The 26,865-nt window shown below is 44.7% G+C and overlaps 1 protein-coding gene across 3 annotated transcripts in view; it reads left to right on the top strand.

Moving 5' to 3' along the window:
- Nucleotides 1–26,865, top strand: part of KATNAL2 (katanin catalytic subunit A1 like 2) — a gene marked incomplete at both ends in the record, with an annotated part of 78,087 nt that overhangs the window by 23,859 nt on the left and 27,363 nt on the right. The window contains 9 exons of one of the 3 annotated variants that reach the window (XM_080714653.1): nt 4,174–4,340; nt 6,166–6,205; nt 10,282–10,399; nt 14,556–14,654; nt 17,879–17,977; nt 18,178–18,255; nt 21,547–21,645; nt 23,950–24,013; nt 24,207–24,325. In XM_080714653.1, the coding sequence (XP_080570779.1) occupies nt 4,174–4,340; nt 6,166–6,205; nt 10,282–10,399; nt 14,556–14,654; nt 17,879–17,977; nt 18,178–18,255; nt 21,547–21,645; nt 23,950–24,013; nt 24,207–24,325 (883 nt within the window). Of the gene's footprint in view, nt 1–4,173; nt 4,341–6,162; nt 6,206–10,281; nt 10,400–14,555; nt 14,655–17,878; nt 17,978–18,177; nt 18,256–21,546; nt 21,646–23,949; nt 24,014–24,206; nt 24,326–26,865 lie in introns of all 3 variants that reach the window. The other 2 variants (XM_080714654.1, XM_080714652.1) reach the window with 2 other exon arrangements.

Genomic DNA, 26,865 nt, shown 5'->3' with positions numbered 1-26,865 from the left:
TCGCGGGACCCTGGGCCCCGGGCCGAACTGCGCGTAGCACGCCAGACCCCTGGAGAAACCAGGCCCAGTAAGACGCTGGGTTCTGGGTGGGGGTCGCGGGCGGGGCACGCCAGATGGGGCCCGGGTCGCGGGACTCTGGGCCCCAGGCCGAACTGCGAGTAGCACGCCAGACCCCTGGAGAAACCAGGCCCAGTAAGATGCTGGGTTCTGGGCAGGGGTCGCGCGCGGGGCACGCCAGCTGGGGCCCGGGTCGCGGGAATCTGGGCCCCGGGCCGAACTGCGAGTAGCACGCCAGACCCCTGGAGAAACCGGGCCCAGAACAGAAAAAGATAAAGAAAAATATCGGAGAGGAGGTAAGAAAGCCGTTATGGATGCCAGGACACTGGAGATGCAGACAAAACTTATCTAAATGCACTGGAACTTATGGAAAAATTCGCCGTGAAAGAGGACTGCTATTTCTCTATATTGTTAAGAATCTCAGACATCACATATAAGGAGAGAGTTTAGCAGAGACCAAGGAGAAATGCGGTGTTGAAAGAGTTCTCCGCGATGGTGGTGGAGACTTGTATTCAGGAGAAGCAGAAACCGGATCTTACCAACTTTATTTTTTTGGAGAAATTACACCAAATGTCGAATGCTACCATCACGCATGCTTAGGAACACTGGACAACATTCAGAGTGGAAAAAGAGCCTGGGAAGGATTTGAAATGGTGGAGGCAGTGGCAATGCCAGTGGCCAATATTCAGGGGAGGCAGAGATCTGATACATTACACCTGGAACCTTTGAAATAATAACCACAGAGACAGTGATCGGAACCTGCTGATGGGTTAGGCGGGCGCCGGGGCCAGTGGCCGACATCGGAGCTTGCTGTGAGGCAAGGCCACTACTGAGGCCTCCGTGGCCGGGATTGGAACCTGCAGAGGGGTTAGACCGATGCTGGGGCCAGCGAGGCCGGCATTGGAGCCTGCCATGATGCAAGGCTTGTGCTAGGGCCTCCGAGGTCGGGTCCGGAACTTGCTGAGGGTTTAGGCCGGTGCTGGGGCCAGCGAGGCTGGCATCAGAGCCTGCCATGAGGCAAGTCCGGTACTTGGGCCTCCGAGGCCAGGATAAGAGCCTGCCGAGGGGTTAGGCCGGTGCTGGGGCCGGTGAGGCCGGCATCGGAGCCTGCCTTGAGGCAAGGCCGGTACTGGGCCTCCGAGGCCAGGATAAGAGCCTGTCGAGGGGTTAGGCCGGTGCTGGGGCCAGCGAGGCCGGCATCAGAGCCTGCTGTGAGGCATTACCAGTGCTGGGGCCTCCGAGGCCGAGATTGGAGCCTGCCGAGGGGTTAGGCCGGTGCTGGGGCCAGTGAGGCCGGCATCGGAGCCTGCCTTGAGGCATGACCAGTGCTGGGGCCTCCGAGGCCGGGATAGGAGCCTGCCGAGGGGTTAGGCCGGTGCTGGGGCCAGTGAGGCCGGCATTGGAGCCTGCCGTGAGGCAAGGCCGGTACTGGGGCCTCCGAGGCCAGGATAAGAGCCTGCCGAGGGGTTAGGCCGGTGCTGGGGCCAGTGAGGCTGGCATCGGAGCCTGCCTTGAGGCAAGGCCAGTACTGGGGCCTCGAGGCCAGGATAAGAGCCTGCCGAGGGGTTAGGCCGGTGCTGGGGCCAGTGAGGCCGGCATTGGAGCCTGCCGTGAGGCAAGGCCGGTACTGGGGCCTCCGAGGCCAGGATAAGAGCCTGCCGAGGGGTTAGGCCGGTGCTGGGGCCAGTGAGGCCGGCATCGGAGCCTGCCTTGAGGCATGACCAGTGCTGGGGCCTCTGAAGCCGGGATCGGAGCCTGCCGAGGGGTTAGGCCGGTGCTGGGGCCAGTGAGGCCGGCATCGGAGACTGCCTTGAGGCAAGGCCGGTACTGGGGCCTCCGAGGCCAGGATAAGAGCCTGCCGAGGGGTTAGGCCGGTGCTGGGGCCAGTGAGGCCGGCATCGGAGCCTGCCTTGAGGCAAGGCCAGTACTGGGGCCTTGAGGCCAGGATAAGAGCCTGCTGAGGGGTTAGGCCGGTGCTGGGGCCAGCGAGGCCGGCATCGGAGCCTGCCTTGAGGCAAGGCTGGTACTGGGGTCTCCGAGGCCAGGATAAGAGCCTGCCGAGGGGTTAGGCCGGTGCTGGGGCCAGCGAGGCCGGCATCGGAGCCTGCCTTGTGGCATGACCAGTGCTGGGGCCTCCGAGGCCGGGATCAGAGCCTGCCGAGGGGTTAGGCTGGTGCTGGGGCCAACGAGGCCGGCATTGGAGCCTGCCATGAGGCTAGGCCGGTTTCTGGCCTCCGAGGCCGGGATTGGAATCCTGCCAAGGGGTTAGACCGGTGCAGGGGCCAATGGCCAGCATCGGAGCCTGGCGTGAGGCAAGTTCACTCCTGCGGCCTCCAAGGCTGGGACCAAAGCCAGCTTAGGGGTTAGACCGGTTCAGGGGCCAGCGAGACCAGAACTGGGGCCTCCCATGAGGCAAGGCCGCTGCTTGAGCCAGCGAGGTCTGGATCAGTCCACTGAGTAGCCAGGCCACTAATGGGACCATCAAGAGTGGGATTGGTACTTGCAACGCAGCATGCACAGAGAAATATCGCAGAAAATATAAATCAGACGCTTCTCTTAATCAGCAATAACTAGGAGGAAAAGGGCAACAGGAAGAGGTTGAGCTATAGAAAGGACCCTATAGTGAAGCAACTAATGTGACCAATCAGAGGGTATGTAATACTGGAGGACGGAGCCTCTTTAAAACGCAGGAGGTACATAAACAAATGTATCAAAGTAAATCACCAAAGAAGTGTGGGATGGAGGGAGGGGGAGGGAATGGGATGGGGGCTGGAGGAGGGCTAATTGGATGATGTGTGCTTGTATATCTTCTCAAGTCTTGTACTCCAATGTGATTGATATATGACTACAATGCACCAATTTAAAAAAGAAATTAATTAAAAAATAAAAATAAAAAAAATAAAAAATAAAAAAAAAAATAAGTTATGCTAGGTGTGATGATACATACCTATAATCCTAGTACTTGGAAGGCTGAGGCAGGAAAATCTCAAATTCTCAGCTAGCTTCAGAAACTTAGACTCTGTTTTTAAAAAAAAAAAATAGGGCTGGAGGTGTAGCTCAGAAGTAGCTCAACCCCCAGTAACACACACACACACACACACACACACACACACACACACACATACACATTAACAAATAAAAATTAAAACCTGAAAAGTCCATTTTTAGAGAATTTTTAGACAAAGCCCTGGCTTTTAGTGCTAAGACTGCTTCCATTGGACAGCCGTGCCATTGGACAAATTAAAAATGACAGTTCAAAACAATAGTGACTAACCTTACTCACAGAAGCACTTTACTGTAATTAACTAAAAATTACCAGAAATAACATGTCGAATGGATGACAGTGTGTGTGTGTGTGTGTGTGTGTGTGTGTGTGTGTGTGTGTGCGCGCACTCGTGCTCATGCATGGGCACAAATACATGCACGGTACCGGAGATTGAACTCTGGGACATTCTACCTCTAAGCTATACCATAAGACCTGTTTTTTCTTTTTTTTATTTTAAAACAGTGTCTCACTAGGCTACTGAGAGTCTTTCTAAGTTGCTGAGGCTGGTCTTGAAACTGAGATCCTCCTCCCTCAGCCTCCCAAATACTGGGATTATAGATGTACATTACCACACCGGGCTGGAGAGCATCTTCTTATGCTAAATTTCCTCAGTGGTGTTCATTGACATATCTTTGGAATTTTCTTTAGAGCCCATTAAGTATTGTTCTAAATTGCTCTACTGATGAACAGAGAAAAGTAATCAAGTTTGGCAGATACCGTTTTTTTTTTTTTTTTTGGCTAAAAATGAGTAAAGGTAATTTTTAACACTTTTTCTTAGTTGATTTGCTTATTCACTATAAAGCACTTCCAAAATTGTTTTGAACAATGATGACATCACTAGAATAAGCATGGTGCTTCCAGAAATAACTGCTTTGAAAGGAATTATTTGGATATATTTTACATATGTAAGGTCACTTATTCTATAGAAAAACCTAGTATATATACTAGATTTCATCTACTGTACTGTTTAATATAGGCTTAATTTTTGTATCGAGTGTCTTTTGACTTGTAATGCCTGATTGCCTTTTTTTCATACCTATAGTTAAATTTTTTTTTCTTTAAAACTCCAGATATATGGATACAGCCAATACTTTGGAGCAAGAAACTAAACTGGGGCTACGACGCTTCGAAGTTTGTGACAACGTAGATCTTGAAACTATTCTGATGGAATATGAGAGCTATTATTTTGTAAAATTCCAAAAATACCCTAAAATTGTTAAAAAGGCATCAGACACAGGTACATGGCTATTTTCTTTTTTTTTCTTTTTTTATTTATTATTTATTATAACAAATTTTTTATTGAACATAAATAGTATACATTTACACTATATTTGGTGCCCTCTCCCCCCCGCCCCCATTCCCCCCCCCCACCAATGGTTGTCCAGGGTACATGGCTATTTTCTAGAAATAAGGTTCTATCCCACTGTTAAGAATAGTGTGTCATCCTCCTCTTGTTCTCAGATAGATGGCGCCCTTCACCCTGCACTGTCAGAGGAGACTGGAAAGGTCTCGCAGCCTCTCTCTTAGATCCAGAGCAGACAACTTGAACGTGATCATCTGGATATCGATGTCTCGTTAGTCTATTGGCATTTGTTTGAGGAATGCATGTTTTAGAGCAATGAAAGCAAAACCCCAGTGTGCCACAAGTACTCTTTAGAACACCAGCATTAATGTCTGTAGAGATGGAGAGGGCTGTTGGAAGGGGATAAATGACAAAAGACCTTTTCTTGTTAACAAGACCTATTATCTATCTCAAAAATAACATGAAAATGAGTATTGGTGAAGCTAATAGCTCATGTATAGATAATGAAATGCTTTTGAAAGCCATCAATCCAGATAACGATCAATAGAATGCAAGGACCCAGCGCAGGTTGGCAGTCAAGGATGCTGGTGGGGGAAGATCTAAAGCCAGGGCTCTAGGTTTATAGTAACATTGACTTAGAAGTCTGTAAGTGGGGGGAAGTAATTAGAAACCCAGGGAGGGCATTGTCCTGTTTACAAGGCACTTGTTAAGCCACAGACTTTTAACATTTCATGTAGGGACCAGGAAGCCGAGAAGAACATCAATTAAAAATAGCCAGGGCCGAATATCAGAGCTAGAAGGGGTCTGAGGGGTATTTTATCTGAGCTCCCTTTCCACGCAGGGTTTAGAGCTTGGCTCTCTTAACTAGTTGTTAGCTATGGGCCTGGATAAATCCTTGAGTCCTGACCTCAGGGTCACTAACACTGCTGTTGACACCAACTGTCTTCCGGATGGCTTGTTTTCATCTAGCTTGGTACCCACATTCTCCTGTGATATTGGACACAGTGGCTATAAGGTAAACTGTCGGAGTAGGACTTATAAGTGTTCCATGCTGGGCTCTCACAACCTCCTTGGGGTTGCATAAACCCCAGAAAAAAAAAGGTGTCAAGTTTAAGAAACAGCAGTTAGCCGGGCGTGGTGGCGCACGCTTGTAATTCCAGCATTCAGGAGGCTGAGACAGGAGGATCGTGGTTTGTGACCAGCCTCAGCTACTTAGTGAGTCCCTCTGCAACTCAGTGAGACCCTGTTTCAAAAAGAGAAAGAATAAAAAATAGGGCTGGGGTGTAGCTTGGAGGTGGAATGCCCCTGGGTTCTATCCCCAGTACCAAAAAGAAAGAATGAAAGAATAAAAGAACGAGAGAGAGGAAGGAAGGAAGGAAGGAAGGAAGGAAGGAAGGAAGGAAGGAAGGAAGGAAGGAAGGAAAAGAAAGGAAAAACAGCAGCTGCCATCGTGCGTTGGTGTTGGTGCTGGGTGTGTGGTCTCCAACATGTTTCCTGGCTGAGGACTCGGGGTCTCGGGGTTGCTGTGAAGAGGCCTGGGAAAGCTCAGGCCTCTGAGCGTTTTTCTTCCCTGTGGCGATTTCACTTCTCTCTGGATCAGAACAGCTGAGTCTCTGATCAAAGAGGTTGTAGTGCAAACTTTAAGAACAATGTAAAAGGGGAAACATACCTAAAAAAACAAAACAAAACAAAAAACACTTTCTCTCCCCTAAGGTTAAATTCTTTCCTTTTCCTCCCAATATTTGTTTTGTCACAGCAGAAAATAATTTACCGCCAAAAAGTGGAGGGAAGACCAAAAGGTAAAGTGAATCATAATTCATCTTGATCAACTCTGGGAGTTTGTGGGATCTTTCCAGAAGAGTCTCTATGGCACCTGCATGTCTCACTCCAGGCTGGACCAGACTGGTCATGTGACTCTGGTAGCCATGGAATCCTTTCTGTCCAAGGCTTGGGCTAATGTCTCTTAGCTCTTCCAGTTTAACTGCAAATAATGGCATCCAGCGATGGATGCTCTGTCTTCCTAGGCCATGTGGCATAGGGAGTACCGACCTCAGAGGTTAACAGACCCAGGCCCAACTCCTGGATCTGCCATGTACAAGCATGGAGCAAGTTTCTGCACATAGTGAGTTCCTGGTACATGGTGACCACCTGCAAAAATATTTATTTTTTTTATTTGTGTGTGTGTGTGTGTGTGTGTGTGTGTGTGTGTGTGTGTGTGTGTAACTGGGAAATGAACCAAGAAGCACTCTACCTCTAACCACATTCAAGCTTATTTTTTAAAATTTATTCTATTATCTTTTTTTTTTTTTTTTGGTGGTGGTACTGGGGGTGGAACCCAGAGGCTTTCTACCTCCGGGCTATACTCCCAGACCTATTTTATATTTTATTTGGAAACAGGGTCTCACTAAGTTGCTGAGAGCCTCACTAAGTAGCTGAGGTTGGCTTTGAACCCGTGGAATCTCAGCCTCCCAAGTGCGGGGATTACAAGCGTGTGCTGCCACCACGCCTGGAAATTTTTTTAAAATTTTGAAACAAGCTCTCTCTAATTTTCTGAGGGCCTTGCTAAGTTGCTGAGGCTGTCCTTTTTTTTTTTCTTTTTGGTGGTACTGGGGTTCCTGGAAGCCCTTCTACCTCCGGGCTACACTCCCAGACCTATTTTTACATTTTTATTTGGAAATAGGGTCTCCTAAGCCAGCGCACGCGGCTGGCTTCGAACCTGCGCGAGCCTCCTGTCTCCGCCTCCCAAGCGCGGGGATTACAAGCGTGCGCCACCACGCCCGGCTGAGGCTGTCCTTGAATCTGCAATCCTCCTGTCTCAGCCTCACAAGCACCAGGATTACAGCCCTGTGCTTATTTCCCCTTTTTAAAATTAATTAATTAATTTATTTATTTATTTTTGCGGGTCTGGGGATGGAACCCAGAGGAATTTGACCTCCGAGATACACCTTCTGCCCAATTTTTTATTCTTTATTTTGAAACAGGGTCTCACTGAGTTGCCGAGGGCCTCACTAAGTAGCTGAGGCTGTCCGCGAACCACAATCCTCTGGTCTCAGCCTTCCAAATGCTGGGGTTACAAGCATGTGCCACCATGCCCGGCTATTTCCTCCTTTTAAATAGTGTCCGCAATTTCTTTGCGCCTTCTCAGACCACAAGTCCTGACCTGTCTGAAGGGAATTAGTAATCTAGATCAGGCTCCAGTTTTACCTCCCTAGTGCCACATGTGTACCAGGCCTGCCCATCACAGGCTCATCTTGTGTGCCTTTCCCCAGCTCTTCCAGTCCAGACTTCATTTGGGACTTGGAGCACCAGATGCGAGCCCCTTCATCTCTTGACCATTCTGGGTAGACACATCCTCTCATGAGGCCCCCCATTATTGCCTCATTCCTTCCTTCCCACTCTCAGTACACATCCCCATTGTCATGGTTTGTTAAGAAATGCCCAGGGGTGGTAGGATGCTGCCACCCAGGGATGCCAGCTTTGGGGCAACAGGACTTGGAGAGTTTTGCTATTATAATAAAACATAAGCTGGGTGTAGTGGTGCGCACCTATCATCCTAGTACTTGGGAGGCTGAGACAGGAGAATCACAGGTTCAAGGCCAAGCCTCAGCAACTTAGCAAGATTCCGTTAAAAAATAAAAAGGGCTGGGGTTGTAGCTCAGAGATGGAGCATCCTTGGGTTCAATCCCAATAATAATAATGATAGTAATGATAATAATGATGATAATAATACTTATGCATAATAATAATAATACCTAAATAATAATACCTAGACCTCAAGGTAGGTGAAACTGGGGTTTCTATAGGAGCCATATAGCCACTCAGGCAGTGAATGACATTGTTAAAAATCTTATAATGTGAGTGAGAAAAAGAAAACTTCAGCCGGGCGTAGTGGTGCACGCTTGTAATCCCCGCACTTGGGAGGCTGAGACAGGAGGATTGCATGGGTTCGAAGCCAGCCTCAGCTACTTAGTGAGGCTCTCAGCAACTTAGTGAGACCCTGTTTCCAAATAAAATAGGAAAAAAAAAAGGTCTGGGAGTATAGCCTGGAGGTAGAAAGCCTCTGGGTTCCACCCCCAGCACCAAAAATAAATAAATAAATAAATAAATAAATAAATAAATAAATAAGAAAAGAAAAGAAAACTTCAATTAAAAACACAAATAATTTATTAGGCCTCAAGAGGTAAAAATTCTATATATTCCATCAAGTCCCCTGATCTTGGGAATACAGTTCCCTGTCTACAGCCTGAGAAGGACAGGCCCGGGATACTCTCGGGGCAGCCTGGCTTTGTTTGTGACAAAGGTCAGGGGACCACGCATTCTTCCTAGGACTCACAGTGGTGCTCCCCCCGGAGCTGCCAGTTTCCTGCTATTCACTAGGACTGGTTTTATTGTTTTGACAAAAGTGCTATTTCTTTATTTATAGTTTCCATAAAGCTAGTCAGACTCTGGTAATAACTACTTGTAAACAGAAGCAGCGCGGAGCATTTTAAGGGGCCGGCTCAGGAGGCACTTGGATGCTCATTGTTTTTCAGCCGCACATCCCGGGACCTCCTGAGCGTTCTTTACCTGGCAGATGCTCTGTGAGCCCACGTTGTTGGAGGGCTTTGTTTTCCTTTAGGGTTGGAGCACAGTGGCATGCGTGGCAGTGTGGGGTTTCCTCAGCTCCTCTCTGAGTAAATGTCTGCACATGGCAAGCAGAAAGGCTGGCTAGCAAATGGCTAGTCAGAAAAGATGAGCAGGAGGCAGGCGTGGTGGCACATGCTTGTAATCCCAGTACTTGGGAGGCCGAGGTTCAGAGCCAAGCCTCAGAAGCTTAGTGAGACTCTTACCAACTTGGTGAGACCATGTTTCCAAATAAAATATAAAGTGTGTCTGGGCGTGTAGCCTGGAGGTAGAATGCCCCTGGGTTCCATCTCTAGCGAGACACATACAGAAAAAGAAAGGGTAACCAGGGAAACAGAGAATGGTGGTTCTTTGCACAACTTAGGTCCTGAGTGATTGGCTGCATCATAAGCCTGGCTGCTGGTGAAGATGCTGAGGATTGGACTCAGGGGCATTCTGCCTCTGAGCTATACCCCAGCCCTATCTTAATTTTTATTTTGAAACAGGGCCTCACAAAGTTTCTGAGGGTCTTGCTAAGTTGCTGAGGCTGATCTCTCTCAACCTCCCAAGTACTGGGACTGCAGGCATGTGCCACCATGCCTGGCCCACAACCCTCTCTTAATGTGTGCCACACACAGCATGCTGAGTGAGCTTCTAAGTAGGCGCGGGGTATGCAGTACCCTGAATTAAAACCATGGAAAAGCCTCCAGATATGCTCTTGAGAACCAAAGCCATTTGAAAAAGAGCTGAAGTTATGTGTTGTGAAGAAAAAAAAAGAAGAGGGTGAGTTGGGGTCTCTGGCAGAAAGTGGACCGTCTAGTCTGGCTTTGCAGAAGCCCAGTGGGTAGCCTGGAGGGAGCCGGGCAGGATGGACAAGCTGGACAGATGATGCAGATGAGTGGCTCTGTTGACCTCGGAGAGTAAATACATGAGAAATAAATCTTTCTTTTCTCAAGAGCACATTATACTACAGAATCCTTTCACTGTTTCTTCTCACCTTCTTATGAGCATCAGACCAGAGGAAATTGGGTGGGGCTGAGAGAACAACAGTCCCTCTATCCTAATCAAGAAACATTAGAAAATCTGGGAACCTCTCCATGTTTTTAATTCAAGGTGCTGCATACCCCTTGCCTGCTTACACTATCACAGAGTACATTCACAAGTACATCCGCATACCTTTCAAGAACTCACTTTAAGTGTGCTACATTCATTGCTTATTTACTTCCAATTAAGTGGTTATAATAATCTCCAAGGTTTTCATTCTCTCCCTTAGGGTGATGAGTGACAGTTGTCAAAATCTTCCCAAGATCAATCAACAGAGGCCACGATCCAAAACCACAACAGGGAAGGCAGGGGACACCAAGTGTCTCAGCAAGGAGCAGCCTAAACAGGTCAGGATGACTGTCCTTGGTGTTGCTAATATCACACTCGGCTGAGAAATGGCCCTGAGAAAACAGTTATATTTATTTACTCTTTGAGGTCCAATCTTTAAAATATTGCTGTATGACTGAATGGAATTATAGAATTGTCTGAAATTTGTAGATTTTTAGTATGCTGAATTGAAACCACGACCAAATCAATAGACGTCCCAATGTCTCTTAATTTGAGCAAGAGCATCCCCTCCTTTGTCTGTGTGTACAAGCAGGGCCGAGGGAGGGGCAGGACCTGGCTGCTGCAGCCCTCCAGCTTCCCAGCTGTGGCAATTGCAGGTGGCAGCTCTTTCTGTCCCAAAGTATATCCCTGGGTTTCTAATTGCAGGCCAAATAGTCTCAGTTGTCACTGGGTCTCAGAGTCTGCTGTCAGGCTTCTCCAAAGCACACATAGTTGGTCCTCTCCCCAGATCTCTACACCGGACTTTCTAGAGGAGGAGTGCCCAGGCAGCAAGCGGAGAGAGCTCAGCAGGTGGGCAAAATCAATGCCTACTGACTCAGAGATCCATGTCTAGAACCTTCAGATCTAGAAAGGTTTAAAACATTCCAGCCTTTATTTTTTTATTTTTTTTACTATTTTTTTTTATTGGTGCACTGTATTCATACATCATAGTGGGATACATACTTTTGTAGACATACATGCACACTTTTCCCAGTCAGCCCCCACCCAATCCCCACCCCATTCTCTCCCTATCCCTCCCTCCCGTGCTTGGCTTAGTAGTTGACATCTAGTATTATGGCAATTTATCTAAAATTAAAAATGATAATCTCACATAACAGTTTCATTTGTCTGATACCAAGCTTTTGATGACTTAAAGATAACATTTCAATATTTCTTTTTGCTTTCTTTCTTACCAGAGAATATTTTTTTCTATTTTTTTTAGGTGAAACTATCATATATTTATATATTTATTTTTCAGAAAAAAATCTATCCTAATATGGAATATGGAGTCTAGGTACCCAAAACGATCTTGAAAAAGAACAAAGCTAGAAGATATATATTTTCTGATTTCAAACCATATAAAGCTACAATAATTGAAACAGTGTAGTACTATTCTAAAGGCAGATATATAAACCATTGGAGTTAAATAAAAGCCTAGAGCTAAATTCTTCCCTATATTGTCAAGTTATTTTTGACAAGGTTTCCACGAACATGTGGTGGTGGAAATGATAATCTTTTAACTAAATATTGTTAAAAAAATAATAATTACATGGAAAAGAATAAAATTGTACCCTTACCTAATCCCATATACAAATATTAACTCAAAATAGATAAGAGACCTAAATATAACTCTTAAGACTATAAACTTTTAGGAGAAAATCTGGGTCATAAAACCTCACAACATTGAAATTGGCAGTGATTTCTTGGTTATGATTTCAATGGCACAGGCAACAGAGGAGTATACAGACTCCCTAAAAAATAAAAAATAAAAAAAATTGTATATCCAAAGACAATGTAAACAGAGTTAACAGTTACTAATAGAATGGGATAAAATATTTCCAATTGCTATATCTGAAGGTATATTAATATTCCAACTAGAAATCCTAAAAATTAACAACAATAAAGGCAAACAATACCATTTAGAGATAGGTAAAAGACTAACATAAATAATGAATCTCCACAGATAACCAATCTAATTGTCTGTTGGATGGAAACTCTTGTTTCTCTGGTTCTGGTGTGTGTTACCTATTTCTTCTTTGTAGTTAATCTCTTTGAGTATTTTCTCTAGTGCTGGTTTTGAAGACATAAATTCCTTCAGTTTCTGTTTGTCATGGAAGCTTCTTATTTCTCCATCTAATTTGATAGAAAGTTTTGCTGGGTAGGAAATTTTTGGCTGGAAGTTGTTTTCTTTCAGAGTTTGGAATATGTTACTCCAAGCCCTTCTGGCTCTCGTGACTTGGTTTGGGAAGTCTGGAGTGATTCTAATTGGTTTGCCTCTGAATGTCACTTGGCCCTTTGTTTTTGTTGCCTTTAAGATTCTCTGCTTGGCTTCCACATTGGTCATTTTGACAATTATGTGGCGTGGGGATCCTCTTCTCCGATCCTGTCTAAAGGGAGTTCTATAAGTTTCCTGGACCTTTGTATCAACCTCTTGCTCTATGTTTGGAAAATTTTCTGCTATTACTTCTTTGAAGAGATTGTTGATCCCTTTGGTTTCACTTTCTTTTCCCTCCTCTATTCCAATTATTCTTAGGTTGGCTCTCTTAAAATGGGCCCATATTTCTTCAATCTCAGATTCCTGCTGTCGGATATTTTTTCCTAGATTAGAAACTATGAGTTCATTTTTGGATTGCTCATCTTCTAAGAGCGAGATTCTGTTCTCCATGTGTTCTAATCGGTTGTTTGTGCTTTGAATTGAGGCCTTTACTTCATTAATTGCATCCTTTATCTCTTTTTGGCTCTCTCTGAGTTCTTTTCGAAGCACCTCTATTATTTCTACAGTTATTTTCCTGATTTGATCTTCTAGAAATCTCTGATTTTCTGTTTTTTTGGGTTCTGATGTTGTGGGGTTGTGGGCATTCATTGCTCTAGTATTATTCCTCTTTCCCATGATTTCCGATGTTTGTGCCTTCTCTGGGTTCTTCCCTTGGGTCACTATGACTTCCCTTAAGGTGTTCTGGATCTCGAGTCAGTAGTATCTCGGACCCCACTACTCCTTTACTGGGTTTTATCACAGAGTCTCCGACCCAGAGAGTCGATAGAGGCTGCTTTAGACTGTGGGGGGGTGCCAGGTTGGGCGTGATATCTCTGCCACCTCCACTCCCCCACTGGGTCAAGTCCCAGTGAGTACGTGAGTACAGTACTGGGATTTCTCCTCTGTGGCCCGAAATTTGACTCACTGTTCTTGAGTACGCAGATGTAGCTGTACTGGCCTCGCTGAATTCGCTGCTGCTGCCGCCGGTGGCAATATGGCGCTGCTGCTACGCCCTCGGCTATGGGGCTGGCGTTTTTCTTCTTGATTTTGATTTCTACTCTGAATCCCTGCAGCGTGTGCTGAGCTCGGCCACTGGGAGCTTTAGATGCTCTCTGCGCGGAGAAATCCCGCCTGGCTGTTCCGCAGTGGCTCACCTCGCCTTGCTGTAGCCGTCCCGTGAATTCGCCGCTGCCGTGGGCAGTATGGCGCTGCTGCCGCGTCTGCCGTGTCCTCGGGCGCAAGGCCGGTTATCTCCTCTGTGGCTCTGTTCTCAGTCCGCTTTCTCTCTGGAGCCTGGTGATTTTTTGTTTCACTGGTGATGGTGTTTTCTGGCTATGAAAGGCGCTGATTTTGTGGTAATGGAGATTTGTTGTTAGCGGGGCTCTTAAGCCCCACTTTTCTCGGTTGCCATCTTCCCGGAAGTCCCATTCCAGCCTTTAAAAAAGAGCAATGGAAACTGAGAAAAGGACTGGAATTAATTAATGTCAAAGATTCTTGGCAGTATATATAATGGGATAATTACAAAACCCAATTGGCACACACCTGTAATCCTAGTACAGGAAGCCTGGGACAGGAGGATCGCAGGTTCATGGCCAGCCTTAGCAACTTTTCAAGGAGACTCTCAACAACTTATCAAGACCCTGCTTTAAAAAAGGGGGGGGGGTGTCTGGGAATGGAGCTCAGAGGTAGAAAACCCCTGGGTTCAATCCCCAGTACTAAAAGCAAAACAAAACAAAATCCCCCAATTGATCAAAAGGAATTCCTCAGCCTCAAGGAGAGTCTAAATCTGTGGTCACGAGGGCCTGATTCGAGGGTTTGGGGAGGTGAGTCCCATAGGGAGCTGGCTGGTTGATGTTGCTATATCTCCACATTCTGCCAGCTCCAGCCAGAATTACATAGAGGGAAAGATAAGCCAGCAAGTGGGGACAGGTCGAAACATGGCTGTTTTCTCCATTGGAAAAGATGCTTAGCGTCTGAGGGCTGGTGTCATCTCTGTCTTTAAGGGACAGCTCCTTCCTCGTGGCATGTTTGGAGAGTTTCTTCATCTTGTTGCTTTCTCCCAAGAATAGCCAAATACCATACTGGGCTTTTCATTTCCGAACTGGTACCCAGCATTTGATTCTGCACTAGGCAGCAGGCAGCTGCACCTAGCATCTGTAAGTTGTTCCCACAGCTGACCGGCACTGTCTCCCTTTCTTCAGAAGGGCGCCAATAATGCTCACTTGGAGACTGCTGACTTCGGCTTAAATATATCAAGAATCCACAAAGACAGTAAAGGGGAGCCTGCCCACCCACGGAGAGTAAGTGGAAATCACTGATGGGGAAATTCCTTTTCTTTTTCAAAATGAAAATAAAAACCAGTATTTTTTTTTTTTGTCAAACATGCAAGTTAAAAGCACGCTTGTAATACCAGTACTTGGGAGGCTGAGATAGGAGGATTGCGCAGGTTCAAAGCCAGCCTCAGCAACTTAGCGAGGCTCTCAGCAACTTAGTGAGAACTTATAAATAAATAAATAAATAAATAAATAAATAAATAAATAAATATAGGGTTGGATTTGTAGTTTAGAGGTAGAATACCCCTGGATTCAATCCCCAGTAACACAAAAAAAGAAAGGAAGGAAGGAAGAAAAGGAAGGAAGGAAGAAAGGAAGGAAGGAAGGAAGGAAGGAAGGAAGGAAGGAAGGAAGGGAGAGAAAATGAGTTCTGGACTGCTGTCTCCAGAAAGAATGCTTTGGAGTGGACTGCCCCATCTCTAAGGAGCTTAGTTTCCTCATCTGTAAATGAAAGGTTCAGAAGGGATAGCTTCTAAAGTTCCTTTTGACTTAAAAATCCTATATTATTTATTTAGCTTTGGCCTCAGGCGTATTCTTTTTGGCCCTATCAGGGTAGTTGAGTATTAGTGTCTTCTGAATTCCTTGGGAGCCATGAACCTGTTGGTCTAGGTCTGTTCCTGTCTTTGATATTTCTACCTTTACCTCAATGAATTTCATGTCTGAATTTGTAAATAACACTTTCTCAAAGAGAGAAGACCCAAATTGTGTGGATGTAGTTAAAAGGTAGGTTTAAACTGGGCACATGCCACACACCGGTAATCCCAGTACTTGGGAGGCTAAGCCAGGAAGAACACAGGCTCAAGGCCAGCCTCAGCTCCTTAGTGAAACAGTGAAACCCTGTCTCAAAATACTCAAAAGGAAAGATGTAAAAAGAGCTGCGGAAGAAGATTAGAGGTAAAGTGCCTTTGGGTTCAATCCCCAGTAACACACACACACACACACACACACACACACACACACACAGGAAAGTAGGTTCAGTGCCTCCTTTGAGAATGAAAAGCACCATATTCCTCTTGAGTGTACCCTGTAGGGTAGTCATTATTTAGGAATCCTTTCTCTTCAGTCAAATACCCAAGCTACAGATGGTTAAATTAGGTGTGGCCAGCTCTTCAGACAAACGTGTGTGTATGCATGCGCGTGTGCGCACACACATGCATTTGAAGAGGCGATTGGGACCATCTCTCTAAGTGTGGAGAGCTGCCTCATTGGCCTGCATTAACTTCCCTTTTTTATTTTTTCCTGTACTTGAGACTGAACCCAGGAGTGTTCTACCATTGAGTTACCTCCCCAGGGGCTTCTTTATTTTTTATTTTGAGACAGGACTTACACTAAGTTGCCCAGGCTGGCCTCAAACCTGCAATCTTCCTGCCTCTGCCTCCTAGGATTACAGGTGTGTGCCACCACGCCTGGCTCTGGCTTCCTTGAAGGGCTCAATTAATGGCGTCATGGCTGGAGATGATGCTACTCGGATGAGCATCTCCCATGGAGAAGTGTTTCCTTGTTCACCTTCGTTGTTTTTGTCCTGTTTTCAGTCACTGTTGTATGCCTAGCCATCTTGTGGCTTCAGTTTCTCTTGCAACTGTTTACACTGGTATAAATGGATGTTTCTGAGTGGGTCACAAGGAAGGGACCATTTAACCTCGCACTTAACCTTTGGAATAGTATGGCTATAAATTCTCTTTTCAGCAGAAGTGTCTTCAGGGTAAAATGTAGACAGTTTTCTCCCTAGCATTTTAAATGTGAGTAGGCTAAATGAGGGTATATCACTAGAGCTGACCCCAAAATGTGTCTATCACCCCCATGTTAAGGACCCTAGCTTCAGAATTCCTACCCCAGCCCCTGCAATTTCATAGGTGTATTGTTCTTAGGGGCGCGCCAGCCTTCCTGGGTCCACACTGCCTTAGCTCTTCCTTGATGTGTAACTTTGTGCAAGTTATTTTTTATCTCTCCAAGCCTCACTTCTCTTTAATGTATAATAAAAATAATCAGAGTGCTATAGTTACAAAAGGACAGTCTTAGTACAGTGCCTACCACATGACAGGCACTCAGGAAATGTTGGTTGTTCTTACTGTAAATATTTTTTGCCTGTATCCTGCTTTTTTCCTTCCTGACTCCAAGGAAGTCAGGATGGCACTGAAAGAGTGTGGATCTGGGAGACATATATCTGGGTTTGAAACCCGGCCTTAAGTCACTTGTTAGCTGGTGGGTGAATCACTTAACTCCTCTGGTCTTAATTCCACAAGTACAAAACTGAGATGCCGTTTCTCACTATAATAGCAGAACTATTATAAGAGTTAGAGCCAGCTGTAGTGGCATACACCTGTAATCTCAGGACTCAGAAGGCTGAGACAGGAGAATCATAGGTTCAAATTCAGCCTCAGCAACTTAGTGAGACCTTGCTTCAAAATAAAATATAAAATAGGGATGGGGGTGTGACTCAGAGGTAAATGTCCTTGTGGTCAATCCCGAGAAAGAGAGAGAGAGAGAGAGAGAGAGAGAGAGAGAGAGAGAGAGAGAGAGAGAGAGAGAGAGAAATGATCCTCAAAGAGTACCTTGTACATTTGTTTTGTACCAGGCGCTCTATTGAGTGATTGATGGATGTATAGTGACCAAACAGGCCTTATCTCTACTTTTGTGGCATTGAGTTTTTTCTGTGCATGAAGTGTTTAAAAGGAAAAGACCAATCTGGGCGTGGTGGTGCACGCTTGTAATCCCCGTGCTTGGGAGGTGGAGACAGGAGGATCTCGCAGTTTCGAAGCCAGCCGCGAGCACTGGCTTAAGAGACCCTGTTTCCAAATAAAAAAGTATAAAAAATAGGTCTGGGAGTGTGGCCCGGAGGTAGAAGGGTTTCCAGAAACCCCAGTACCACCAAAAAAAAAAAAAAAAAGGAAAAGACCAGATAAGGGAAATGGTCATATAAAGAAGCAGACAGTATATATCAGGAACTAAAAGTGCTCGTGAATTTTTATTCAAGTCAACTTCATTGAGAAGAATTATCTGCAGTATTTTAGGAACAACTCAACTTGAGGATATCATCTGCTTATTATAGTATGGGTTCTTTTAAAAGCTTACCTTTAAGTTTGCCCTATACAGCAGGATATATAAATGTGGTTTGATTTAATGAGGTGGGGCATGCTAGGACAATCTTCCTGCATGGATTAATGGCATAAATAACCCTCACTCTCTTTCAGGGCCAAATCATTGACTTCCGGGGGCTGCTCACAGATGCTATCAAAGGAGCAACCAGTGAATTCGCTTTGAACACCTTTGACTGTAACCCAGACCCCTCAGTAAGTGGCTAAAATGTACTATTCAGCTTCCAGCCTGCCAAGGTCCAGTTGAACGTTGGAAGGATCTTTTGGGTCTAGTGAGAGCTTGTGTCAAAGTCAAAGGTCATAGCAAAATGCCACCATCTGTTTCACCAAGATCTTGTTTTTCTTCCTAAATTATGAAGCAATATGTAATGCGAGCCTCTCCGTTCCACTCACAGGAACGATTGCTGAAACCTCTGAGTGCATTTATTGGCATGAACAGTGAGATGCGAGAATTGGCAGCGGTGGTGAGCCGGGTAAGATCTGCTGTTCAATTCACAAATTTACGGAGGCAGATTGGGGCTCCTGGAGCATTGTGGGCTGCTTCTTTTATTAATAACAATAAATATGATCATTTATTTATAAAGTGCCCCCACTTGCGAAGGCACTCATATTGTTTAGAGACACAATAATGCATGATAAATAAATTATGGAATCATAAAATTACAATAGAAAAAGCCCACCAGCTTACTACAGAGGCCAAGAAAACCCAAAGAGAAAGAACTTAGAAAGGAAGGGACAGGTGAAAGGTTTTATAGCAGGGACCAGAGTCAAGGAAAGATGCCTCTTAGGGATGACGAAAGCATAACTGCATTTTGTATAAAAAGTTGAATCCTAGGAATAAAGAGGTTAGGAGCCTGATGGTCTCATAAATGGAAATTCCCATGAAAAGCAAGATTAGTGTGAAAGGTATTTACCTCCCAGACTACAGATTTTTCAAGCTCGCAACACCAGGCTCTACAGGCAGTGAAGCTTAATGGCTAACGACATAAGCATTGGGATCAGTTGACCTGCATTTAATTTCTACATCCTTGTCCTTCTAACTCTGTGACTTTGGGCAAGTTTCTTAGGATTAGAGTACATTCCTGAGATATAGATTACTTTTTGAATTTCCACTGAATTCGTATTTAAGTGAAGACTGAAACCGAGGTAAATTCAAGGTTGCTTACAATGATTAGGGGGGATTCATAGCATCTCTGTAGATCCGAGTGTCCCTCAGCTTCTCTGTTCAGCTAGCAGTTGCCTACTGCACACTCATCATGCGTCAGGCATGTGCTGGGGTCTGGAAACACAAAGGCCAATAGGTCAGGCACTGTCCTTGCCTACGCATACTCAGGTCGCGTGGGCAGGTGCACTTTGAGAGAACGACGAAGGTGTTGTTGTTGTTTGTCAGTTTTCCAAGCCATGAGGAAGATGTTAGGAAAGAAGACACGCAGTATCTCCACCCACCATAAAAAAGGGTTTGAAGAGAGAGGAGGGTGGCGGGCACTGGGTGAAAGGCATACCTGTGCGAAATGGGTGTCATGTCACCTGTGCATATTTCTGAGGATCCACAGAAGCAGCAGGGAGTGGTGAGTAATGAGATTGTAGAGGACTAGGGAGATAAGGAAGGCCCTTGTGAGCAGAGCCGGGGCTGGGAACTGGCGTGGGGAGGTGAGGACCCTTTGGATGGTTCATCAGGCGTATGCATTCATCCAATGTGCTTGCAGATGGCTGGTTCTTGTCACGGTGAGTGGGCGGGTGGCAAGCAGGAGGAAGCCGTGAGGTTTTTTTGGTAAGGGGGATGATGCAGTGGTGACTGGGATGCATAAAAGAGCAAATTATTATTATTATCATTATTATTATTATTATTATTATTATTATTATTATTATTTGCTGTACTAGGAATGAAACCCAGAGGCATTCTACCTCCAAGCTACACCCCCAGCCCTGTTTTTTATTCTTTATTTTGAAACAGGGTCTCACCGAGTTGCAAAGGGCCTCACTAAATTATTGAGGCTGTCCTCAAACTGCAATCCTCCTGGTCTCATCCTCCCAAATGCTAGGATTTACAAGTGTATGCCACCATGCCTGGTGCAAATTATTTTTTTTTATATTTACAAACATCAATGGTCTTGTTACCATTTTTGTAAAAGGATAATATGAGTGGAGGTAGAGCTGTAGATTAGAAGTGACATGTAAGAATTCCACGTGGAGTCCTGTCCACAGCACTATGGGAGGGGACCACTCAGCCCCTACCCTGAAGGCTCCCAGTGACAGAGAGATCACCATCTCCTGAGGCACTTCTTCTGAGTTCTGACCGACAATTTTGGAGTGGCCTAAAGAAGAATTTTGGAATGGGCAATGAAATACTACCTTGTGGAACTCAGTGTCAACCCCAGTAAAGGAAAAGAAATACTACATCAATGAATGCCTTGAATATCAAGGTAGATGAATCCTCATCATGGATTGAGATTTCCCTCCGAAAGGGCTGAAAGAAGAACGTGAGAGCCTGGTGGGCTTGCATTGCAGATGTAGGCTCTGAAAACAGTGTGGTTCTCCCACCATTATGGGAAACCTTTTTCTGTCCTTCCTTCCAAGAATGGATTGAGCATACTATGCATAGCCCAAATCATTTCTCTAAATAGTTCCCTTCATAAAAGTGGAACTGATATGTGGAGGAAACTGGGTAGCTGGGACATAGGAGTAGGACCGAAACAACAAGTCCTTTGATATTACTTATTAAAATTAAATAAATAGCCAGGCATGGTAGCGCATGCTTGTAATCCCTGCGCTTAGGAGCCTGAGACAGGAGGATCGCACAGGTTCGAAGCCAGCCTCAGCTGCTGAGTGAGGCTCTCAGCAACTTAGTGAGACCCTGTTTCCAAATAAAATATAAAATAGGTCTGGGAGCATAGCCCGGAGGTAGAAAGCCCCTGGGTTTCACCCCCAGTACCAACAAAAAAAATTAAATAAATAAAAATAGAGTTTCCAGATTTGTTCTGTAGTCACTATGAATGACTTTGGGAGAGGGGCCATTTTTTCCCTCCTTGTAACAATCTAGACATTGTTTGCCCAAAATAGCTCCTGGAGAAAGGCCCCCGAGTGCCTGTTCTGAGGCGTCTTGTGAAATTGAAGTTTGGAAACTGTAAATTAGTTATCAGTAAAAAGCTACCTTAATTGATTACCCTAGATGGTTGCTACAGGGCTCTTCTAAAAGAGGAGAAAACCACACTTTTGCTCTGCTGTCTGCTTCCTTGAATTTCGCAGGAGCAATTGCTCCTCCTGGAAGTAGGAAGCGACCACTAGGGAAAAGAGAGAAATTGGTTTCAGAGGAGCATTATCTCTTTTATGCAACAAATTAAGAAAGTGTTCACCAGATCAAAGAGCGAGAGAGAAGCCAAGCGCCGGCGAGGAACCATGTTTTACAGTAAAAACGAGTGTAATTTAAAGGCATTTTCTGTAGCTTTTTTGATTACGTTCATAAATCAACATGGTTCGGTATTGACTGAAGACAGGTAGAGTCCATTGTTAAGAGTTTTTTTTTTTTTTCCTTCTAGAGGGACAATTTTTCCCAAAGGGGAAAAATTATTGAATATTTTCATGGCATCCCTTCAGTGAACTAACCCCAAATTACAATGTCTACATATACATATATCTAATAGGAATTTTGTTTTAACCATCAGCACTTTATATTCTATTGTACCTCAAGTATTCTACTTCCGTGTTTATTACAACTCTGGAGAAAAACATTAGTTTTTAACAAAACGATCCAATGTGCATTACAGGACATTTATCTCCATAATCCAAACATAAAGTGGGATGACATTATTGGACTGGATGCAGCCAAGCAGCTAGTCAAAGAAGCAGTTGTGTATCCTACCAGGGTAAGGATGGGGACCCCTGGGGTAGCTCTTGCTCATTATGCATTGAACAAGCTGTATGTCACACACCTATTAGAAAAGGGCAAGAAAATTTTCAAGCGAACCTTTTGCCTGCATCATAACATTTTGTCAACACAAGACATCAAGCTGGGTCTGTTTAAGACCATTGAAAATCATGTTTCATATTGGTGCGAGGCAGGTTTCTGCTGGACATGAGAATTTAAAATTTAAGACTGTTGTGTAAGCTTGGTTTGTCGGCTGCCACACATTGGTTCAAATTAGCTTTCCCCACTCAAAATGTGCTTAGTTGGGAGGCTGAGACAGGAGGATCATAGGTTCTTTGTCGGCCTCAGCAACTTAGTGAGAGTCTCCACAACTTGGCCTCGAACCTGCAATCCTCCGTTCTCGGCTTCCCAGGTACTGGGATTACAGGTATGCACCACCACACCGGGCCATGGAATGTTTTGAGGATGCTGCCTGCATTGATTAGCACCACACTTGTTAGATGCTTTTATTCTAAGGAGGCAAAAATCAATAAATTCAGATAATCTCTCCCTCTTCTTTCTTCTTCTGTTCAGATATGGGAGTAAGAAATATATTGATGTTTTCCGGGCGTGGTGGCACATGCTTGTAATCCCCACGCTTGGGAGGCGGAGACAGGAGGATCGCGCAGGTTCGAAGCCAGACACCCTGGCTTAAGAGACCCTGTTTCCAAATAAAAAAGTATAAAAATAGGTCTGGGAGTGTAGCCCGGAGATAGATGGGTTTCCAGTAACCCCAGTGCACCACCACCAAAAACAAAACAAAACAAAAAAAAAAACACCGAAAAAGAAATATATTGTTGTTCAGGATTAATTGAAATTAGCTCTCCTTTCCCTTCAAATGCAAACAGCACCACACTTAGGAAAGCCAGAACATCTCCGAGTGTCATCACCATGGGTGTTTCAAGCTCAGCAGGTGATGGCACTGAGATTTAACATCGGCATAGGCAAGAAACTGAGAGTTGCAATTTTGATATTATTTTCCTTCCCTTGTGTGTGTGTGTGTGTGTGTGTGTGTGTGTGTGTGTGTGTGTGTGGTACTGGGGTTCCTGGAAACCCATCTACCTCAGGGCTACACTCCCAGACCTATTTTTATATTTTTTTAAATTTGGAAACAGGGTCTTTTAAGCCAGTGCAGCTGGCTTCGAACCTGTGTGATCCTCCTGTCTCCGCCTCCCGAGTGCAGGAATTACAAGCATGCGCCACCACACCCAGCCCTTCTCTCTCTCTCTCCCTCCCTCGCTCTCTCTCTTGCTCTCTCTCGCTCTCTCTCTCTCTCTCTCTTGCTCTCTCTCGCTCTCTCTCTCTTAATCAATACCACCCACCATTCAGATCGCTTGAATTTCAACTAACGTAGGAGCCTATGTATTCTGCAGTGCTGGGGACTGAACCCCAGGCCTCACACACAATAGGCAAGCACTGTATCACTGAGCTACATCTCCAGGACTTTAAAAAAAAATTTATTTTGAGACAGTCATGCTCAGTTTTTCATGATAGCCTCCACTGTATAATCCTCCTGCCTCGGCCTCCTGAGCAGCCGGGACTTCAGAAGTGTGCCACTGTGCCTGGCTGTTCCCTGCTTCTACAACAGGCTTCACTATAGCTTTATGCTTGACTCACATATACGTCTTCACTTGTTGGTTCTAGTATTTATCGTTCATACCTGCTTTTTAACATTCAAAAGATTCCCAAATGCTCTACAGATAGAACTCTGGGCAAAATGATCTTCTACATTTAAAAAATAACTATTGTAATGTGGGGTAAGTGGGAGGATAACTACATATACCTTTCTTTTCCTTTAAAAAAAAAAACAGCTCTTTTAAGAAGTCACAAACAAGCTGGGCTTGATGACACACCCTTGTAATCCCCGCGCTTGGGAGGCTGAGACAGGAGGATTGCATAGGTTCGAAGCCAGCCTCAGCTACTTAGTGGGGCTCTCAGCAACCTAGTGAGACCCTGTTTCCAAATAAATTATAAAATAGGCCTGGGAGTATAGCCCGGAGGTAGAAAGCCCCTGGGTTCTACCCCCAGTACCCCCTTCCAAAAAAAGAAGAAGTCACAAACATTAAGTCAGGCATTCTTATCCAGTGTGAAAATAAAATCAGGACAAATAAGATATAAGTGCAGTCCTTAAAAAACAACAAAAAAGTGAAGTCTCAAATGGTAGTGTTGGGCTGTGGTTTGTTCCACCTAGCTAGCTCCCTTGGGCCACGGTGTGCGGGCGATGTGTGGACACCCAGCCTCATAGGTGTTCCTTGTCCCACAGTATCCACAGCTGTTCACAGGAATTCTTTCCCCTTGGAAAGGACTACTGCTGTACGGCCCTCCAGGTAAGCATACCTTTCAGGTTCTGTCTTGGTAGTATGTGTGTGTGTAGAGGACGAGTTGCCCCTTCTGTCTTCTCTTCAGTACTGGGACAAACGGGCACCGAGTAACCACTACCTGCCTGTGTGAGCCTGACTATCTGTGAGCAGGGAGATGGGACTTAAGCACCGGCTCCTATTTACCCGCATGTGTCTCTAGGTACAGGAAAGACCTTACTGGCCAAAGCTGTGGCCACTGAATGCAAAACGACCTTCTTCAACATTTCTGCATCCACCATCGTCAGCAAATGGAGAGGAGATTCAGAAAAACTTGTTCGGGTAGGAACGCCTAAAAAATAATTGCTAGCTGGGCATGGTGGCGCACGCTTGTAATCCCAGCATTCGGGAGGCTGAGACCTGAGGATCGTGGTTCGTGGACAGCGTCAGTTACTTAGTGAGGCCCTCTGCAACTTAGTGAGACCCAGTTTCAAAATAAAGAATAAAAAATAGGGCAGGGGGTGTAACTTTGAGGTCAAATGCCCCTGGGTTCCATTCCCAAACCCGCAAATAATAATAATAATAATAATAATAATAATAATAATAATAATATTCTAGCAGCATACGGTGGTAATAAAATGATTATCAGAGCTTATTTTTTATTTTTAGGTGATACCTATGTTACATTTTATCCTAGGTCTTGACTGCCAAAACCTGGGAAGTGGTTTAACTATTATATGTATGTGTGTGTGTGTGTGTGTGTGTGTGTTTGTGTGTTTGTTGTGTGTGTGTGTGTGTGTGTGTGTGTGTGTGTGTGTGTGTGTGTGTTTATCATGCTCCCAGCAAAACATGATCTTCTTTCTTTTGGAATTTTACTAACTTTTTTTGGTTTTGATTTATGCAATTTAGGAATGGAAGCTAGAAGAAATATCTCCAAAGTGGGCTTTTTTAAATTTAAAAAGCATTTGCCACCAGGCATAGTGTTGCATGCCTGCCTATAATCCTCGTACGTGGGGTTGAGACAGGAAGATCAAAGGTTTTTTTTTTTTAATTTTTAGGTTTTTATTTTTCTTTCTTTCTTTATTAACAGTGTTGGGGATTGAACCCAGGGGCATTCTTCCTCTGAGATAACAATTATGAAATATTCCCTAAATATCCCCTCAACCCTGTCTTTATGCTCTATTTTGAAACAGGATCACGCTATGTTTCAGAGGGCCTCACTAAAGTGGAGCTGAGGCCACGCACCTACAGTCCTCCTGTGTCAGCCTCCCAAGTGCTGGGATTAGAAATGGACATTAGCACGCCAAGCCAGGGTCACAGGTGTGAATTCAACCTCATCAACTAGCAGAGCACACAGCAACTTAGTAATACTCTGCTTCAAAATAGAAAATAAAATAAGGTTGGAGGGGTAGCTCAGAGGTAGAATGCCTCTGAATTCAGTCCTCTGAACCACACCAAAAAAAAAAAAAAAATCATTCATTATTAAGCTTGGTCAGGCATGGCGGGTACATCTGTCGTTACAGTACTTGGGAAGCTGAGACAGGAGGATTACAGATTCAAGGCCAGTCCCAGCAATGTAGCAAAGCCCTCAGCAATTTAGTGAGGCCCTGTTTCAAAATAAAAATTATAAAATAAGGTCAAATGGGGCTGGGGGTGTAGCTCTGAAGTAGAAGGCCCCTGGGTTCAATTCTTAATACAAAAAAATAACAAGCAGGGGCACTGTGTTCAGCTAACTTGTACTGGGAGGGTTCTACTGTGTGTTCATTTCTTCACTAAGTGCTCTAAGGAAGAATCAATACTTAAAACTTAATGACTTTTGAGCAACTTTTCCTCCACAGTGCTCATAGCTATTGAGTTTTTCCTTTCTTAAAAGGTTGTTTCTATCTTTACAATGTCTCTTTCTTGGTCTATGGTATATTTCATGGTACACAATTTCACTCCGTCTTCTGGTCACCCTTAAAAGAGCTCCTGTTTATGACATAAGCCTCACTGTCAGGTGGGTCCTTCTCAGAAATCCTGTTAAGCTATTGCCTTCCGTAGAATGACTGATAAGTAATCAATACTAAGTGAATATAAATATTATATATTTTCTTAAAAGAACCCGCCCTAAAATATGACTCTGAAATTATGCCCCCTTGGCTGATTCATTTCCAAAAGATTATGGCCTATTTGCAGGCCGGAAGGAAATATTTTACAAGGATTGAACTACCTGAACCTACTATTTATTTTTTTGATACAGCTTTTAAGTGTTTCAAATGCATGAGTTTTTATAAATTCTTATCATTTCTTCAAGATTGTGACTTGTGAAAATATTCACTAATATTTTCTACGTGTGTGTGTGTGTGTGTGTGTGTGTGTGCGCGCGTGTGCATATGCGTGTTACTGGGGGCTGAACTTCGGAGCATTCTTCATCTGAGCTATACCCCCAGCCCTTTTTATTTTCGAAACAGGATCTCACTAGCTTGCTGATAATCTAGCTATTTTGCTTAGATTGACTTTTTTTTTTTTCTTCAGTACTAGGGATGGAACCCAGGGGCATTCTACCTCTGAGCTACACACACCCCCAGCCCTATTTTTTAGTCTTTTTATTTTTTTAATTTTTTTAAATTTTTATGTGGATCATATTGAAAATGGTATAATTCAGACTGTGCTTGGTGCCCTCCCACTTCCCCTTTTCCTCCTTGCCAACAATGACTGTCCAGAGTGACCATATGGAATGTAGCTCCTCCATTAATCAACCTCAGCCTTCTTCCTCTCCTACCCTTCCCTTCTAGCTTTGCTGAGGTTTTCCCTCCATTATCTGGAGTCCCTCTTATATCCCCAATACTCCCTAGTGTGGGCATATTAGAGAAAACATATGTCTCTTCTCTTTCTGTGCTTGG

Source organism: Muscardinus avellanarius, assembly GCF_963383645.1.
Source record: "Muscardinus avellanarius genome assembly, chromosome: 17".
In the NCBI taxonomy this organism is placed as follows: domain Eukaryota; kingdom Metazoa; phylum Chordata; class Mammalia; order Rodentia; family Gliridae; genus Muscardinus; species Muscardinus avellanarius.
The sequence above is the reverse complement of the archived record's forward strand: the minus strand, read 5'-3'. Positions and strand labels throughout refer to the sequence as shown.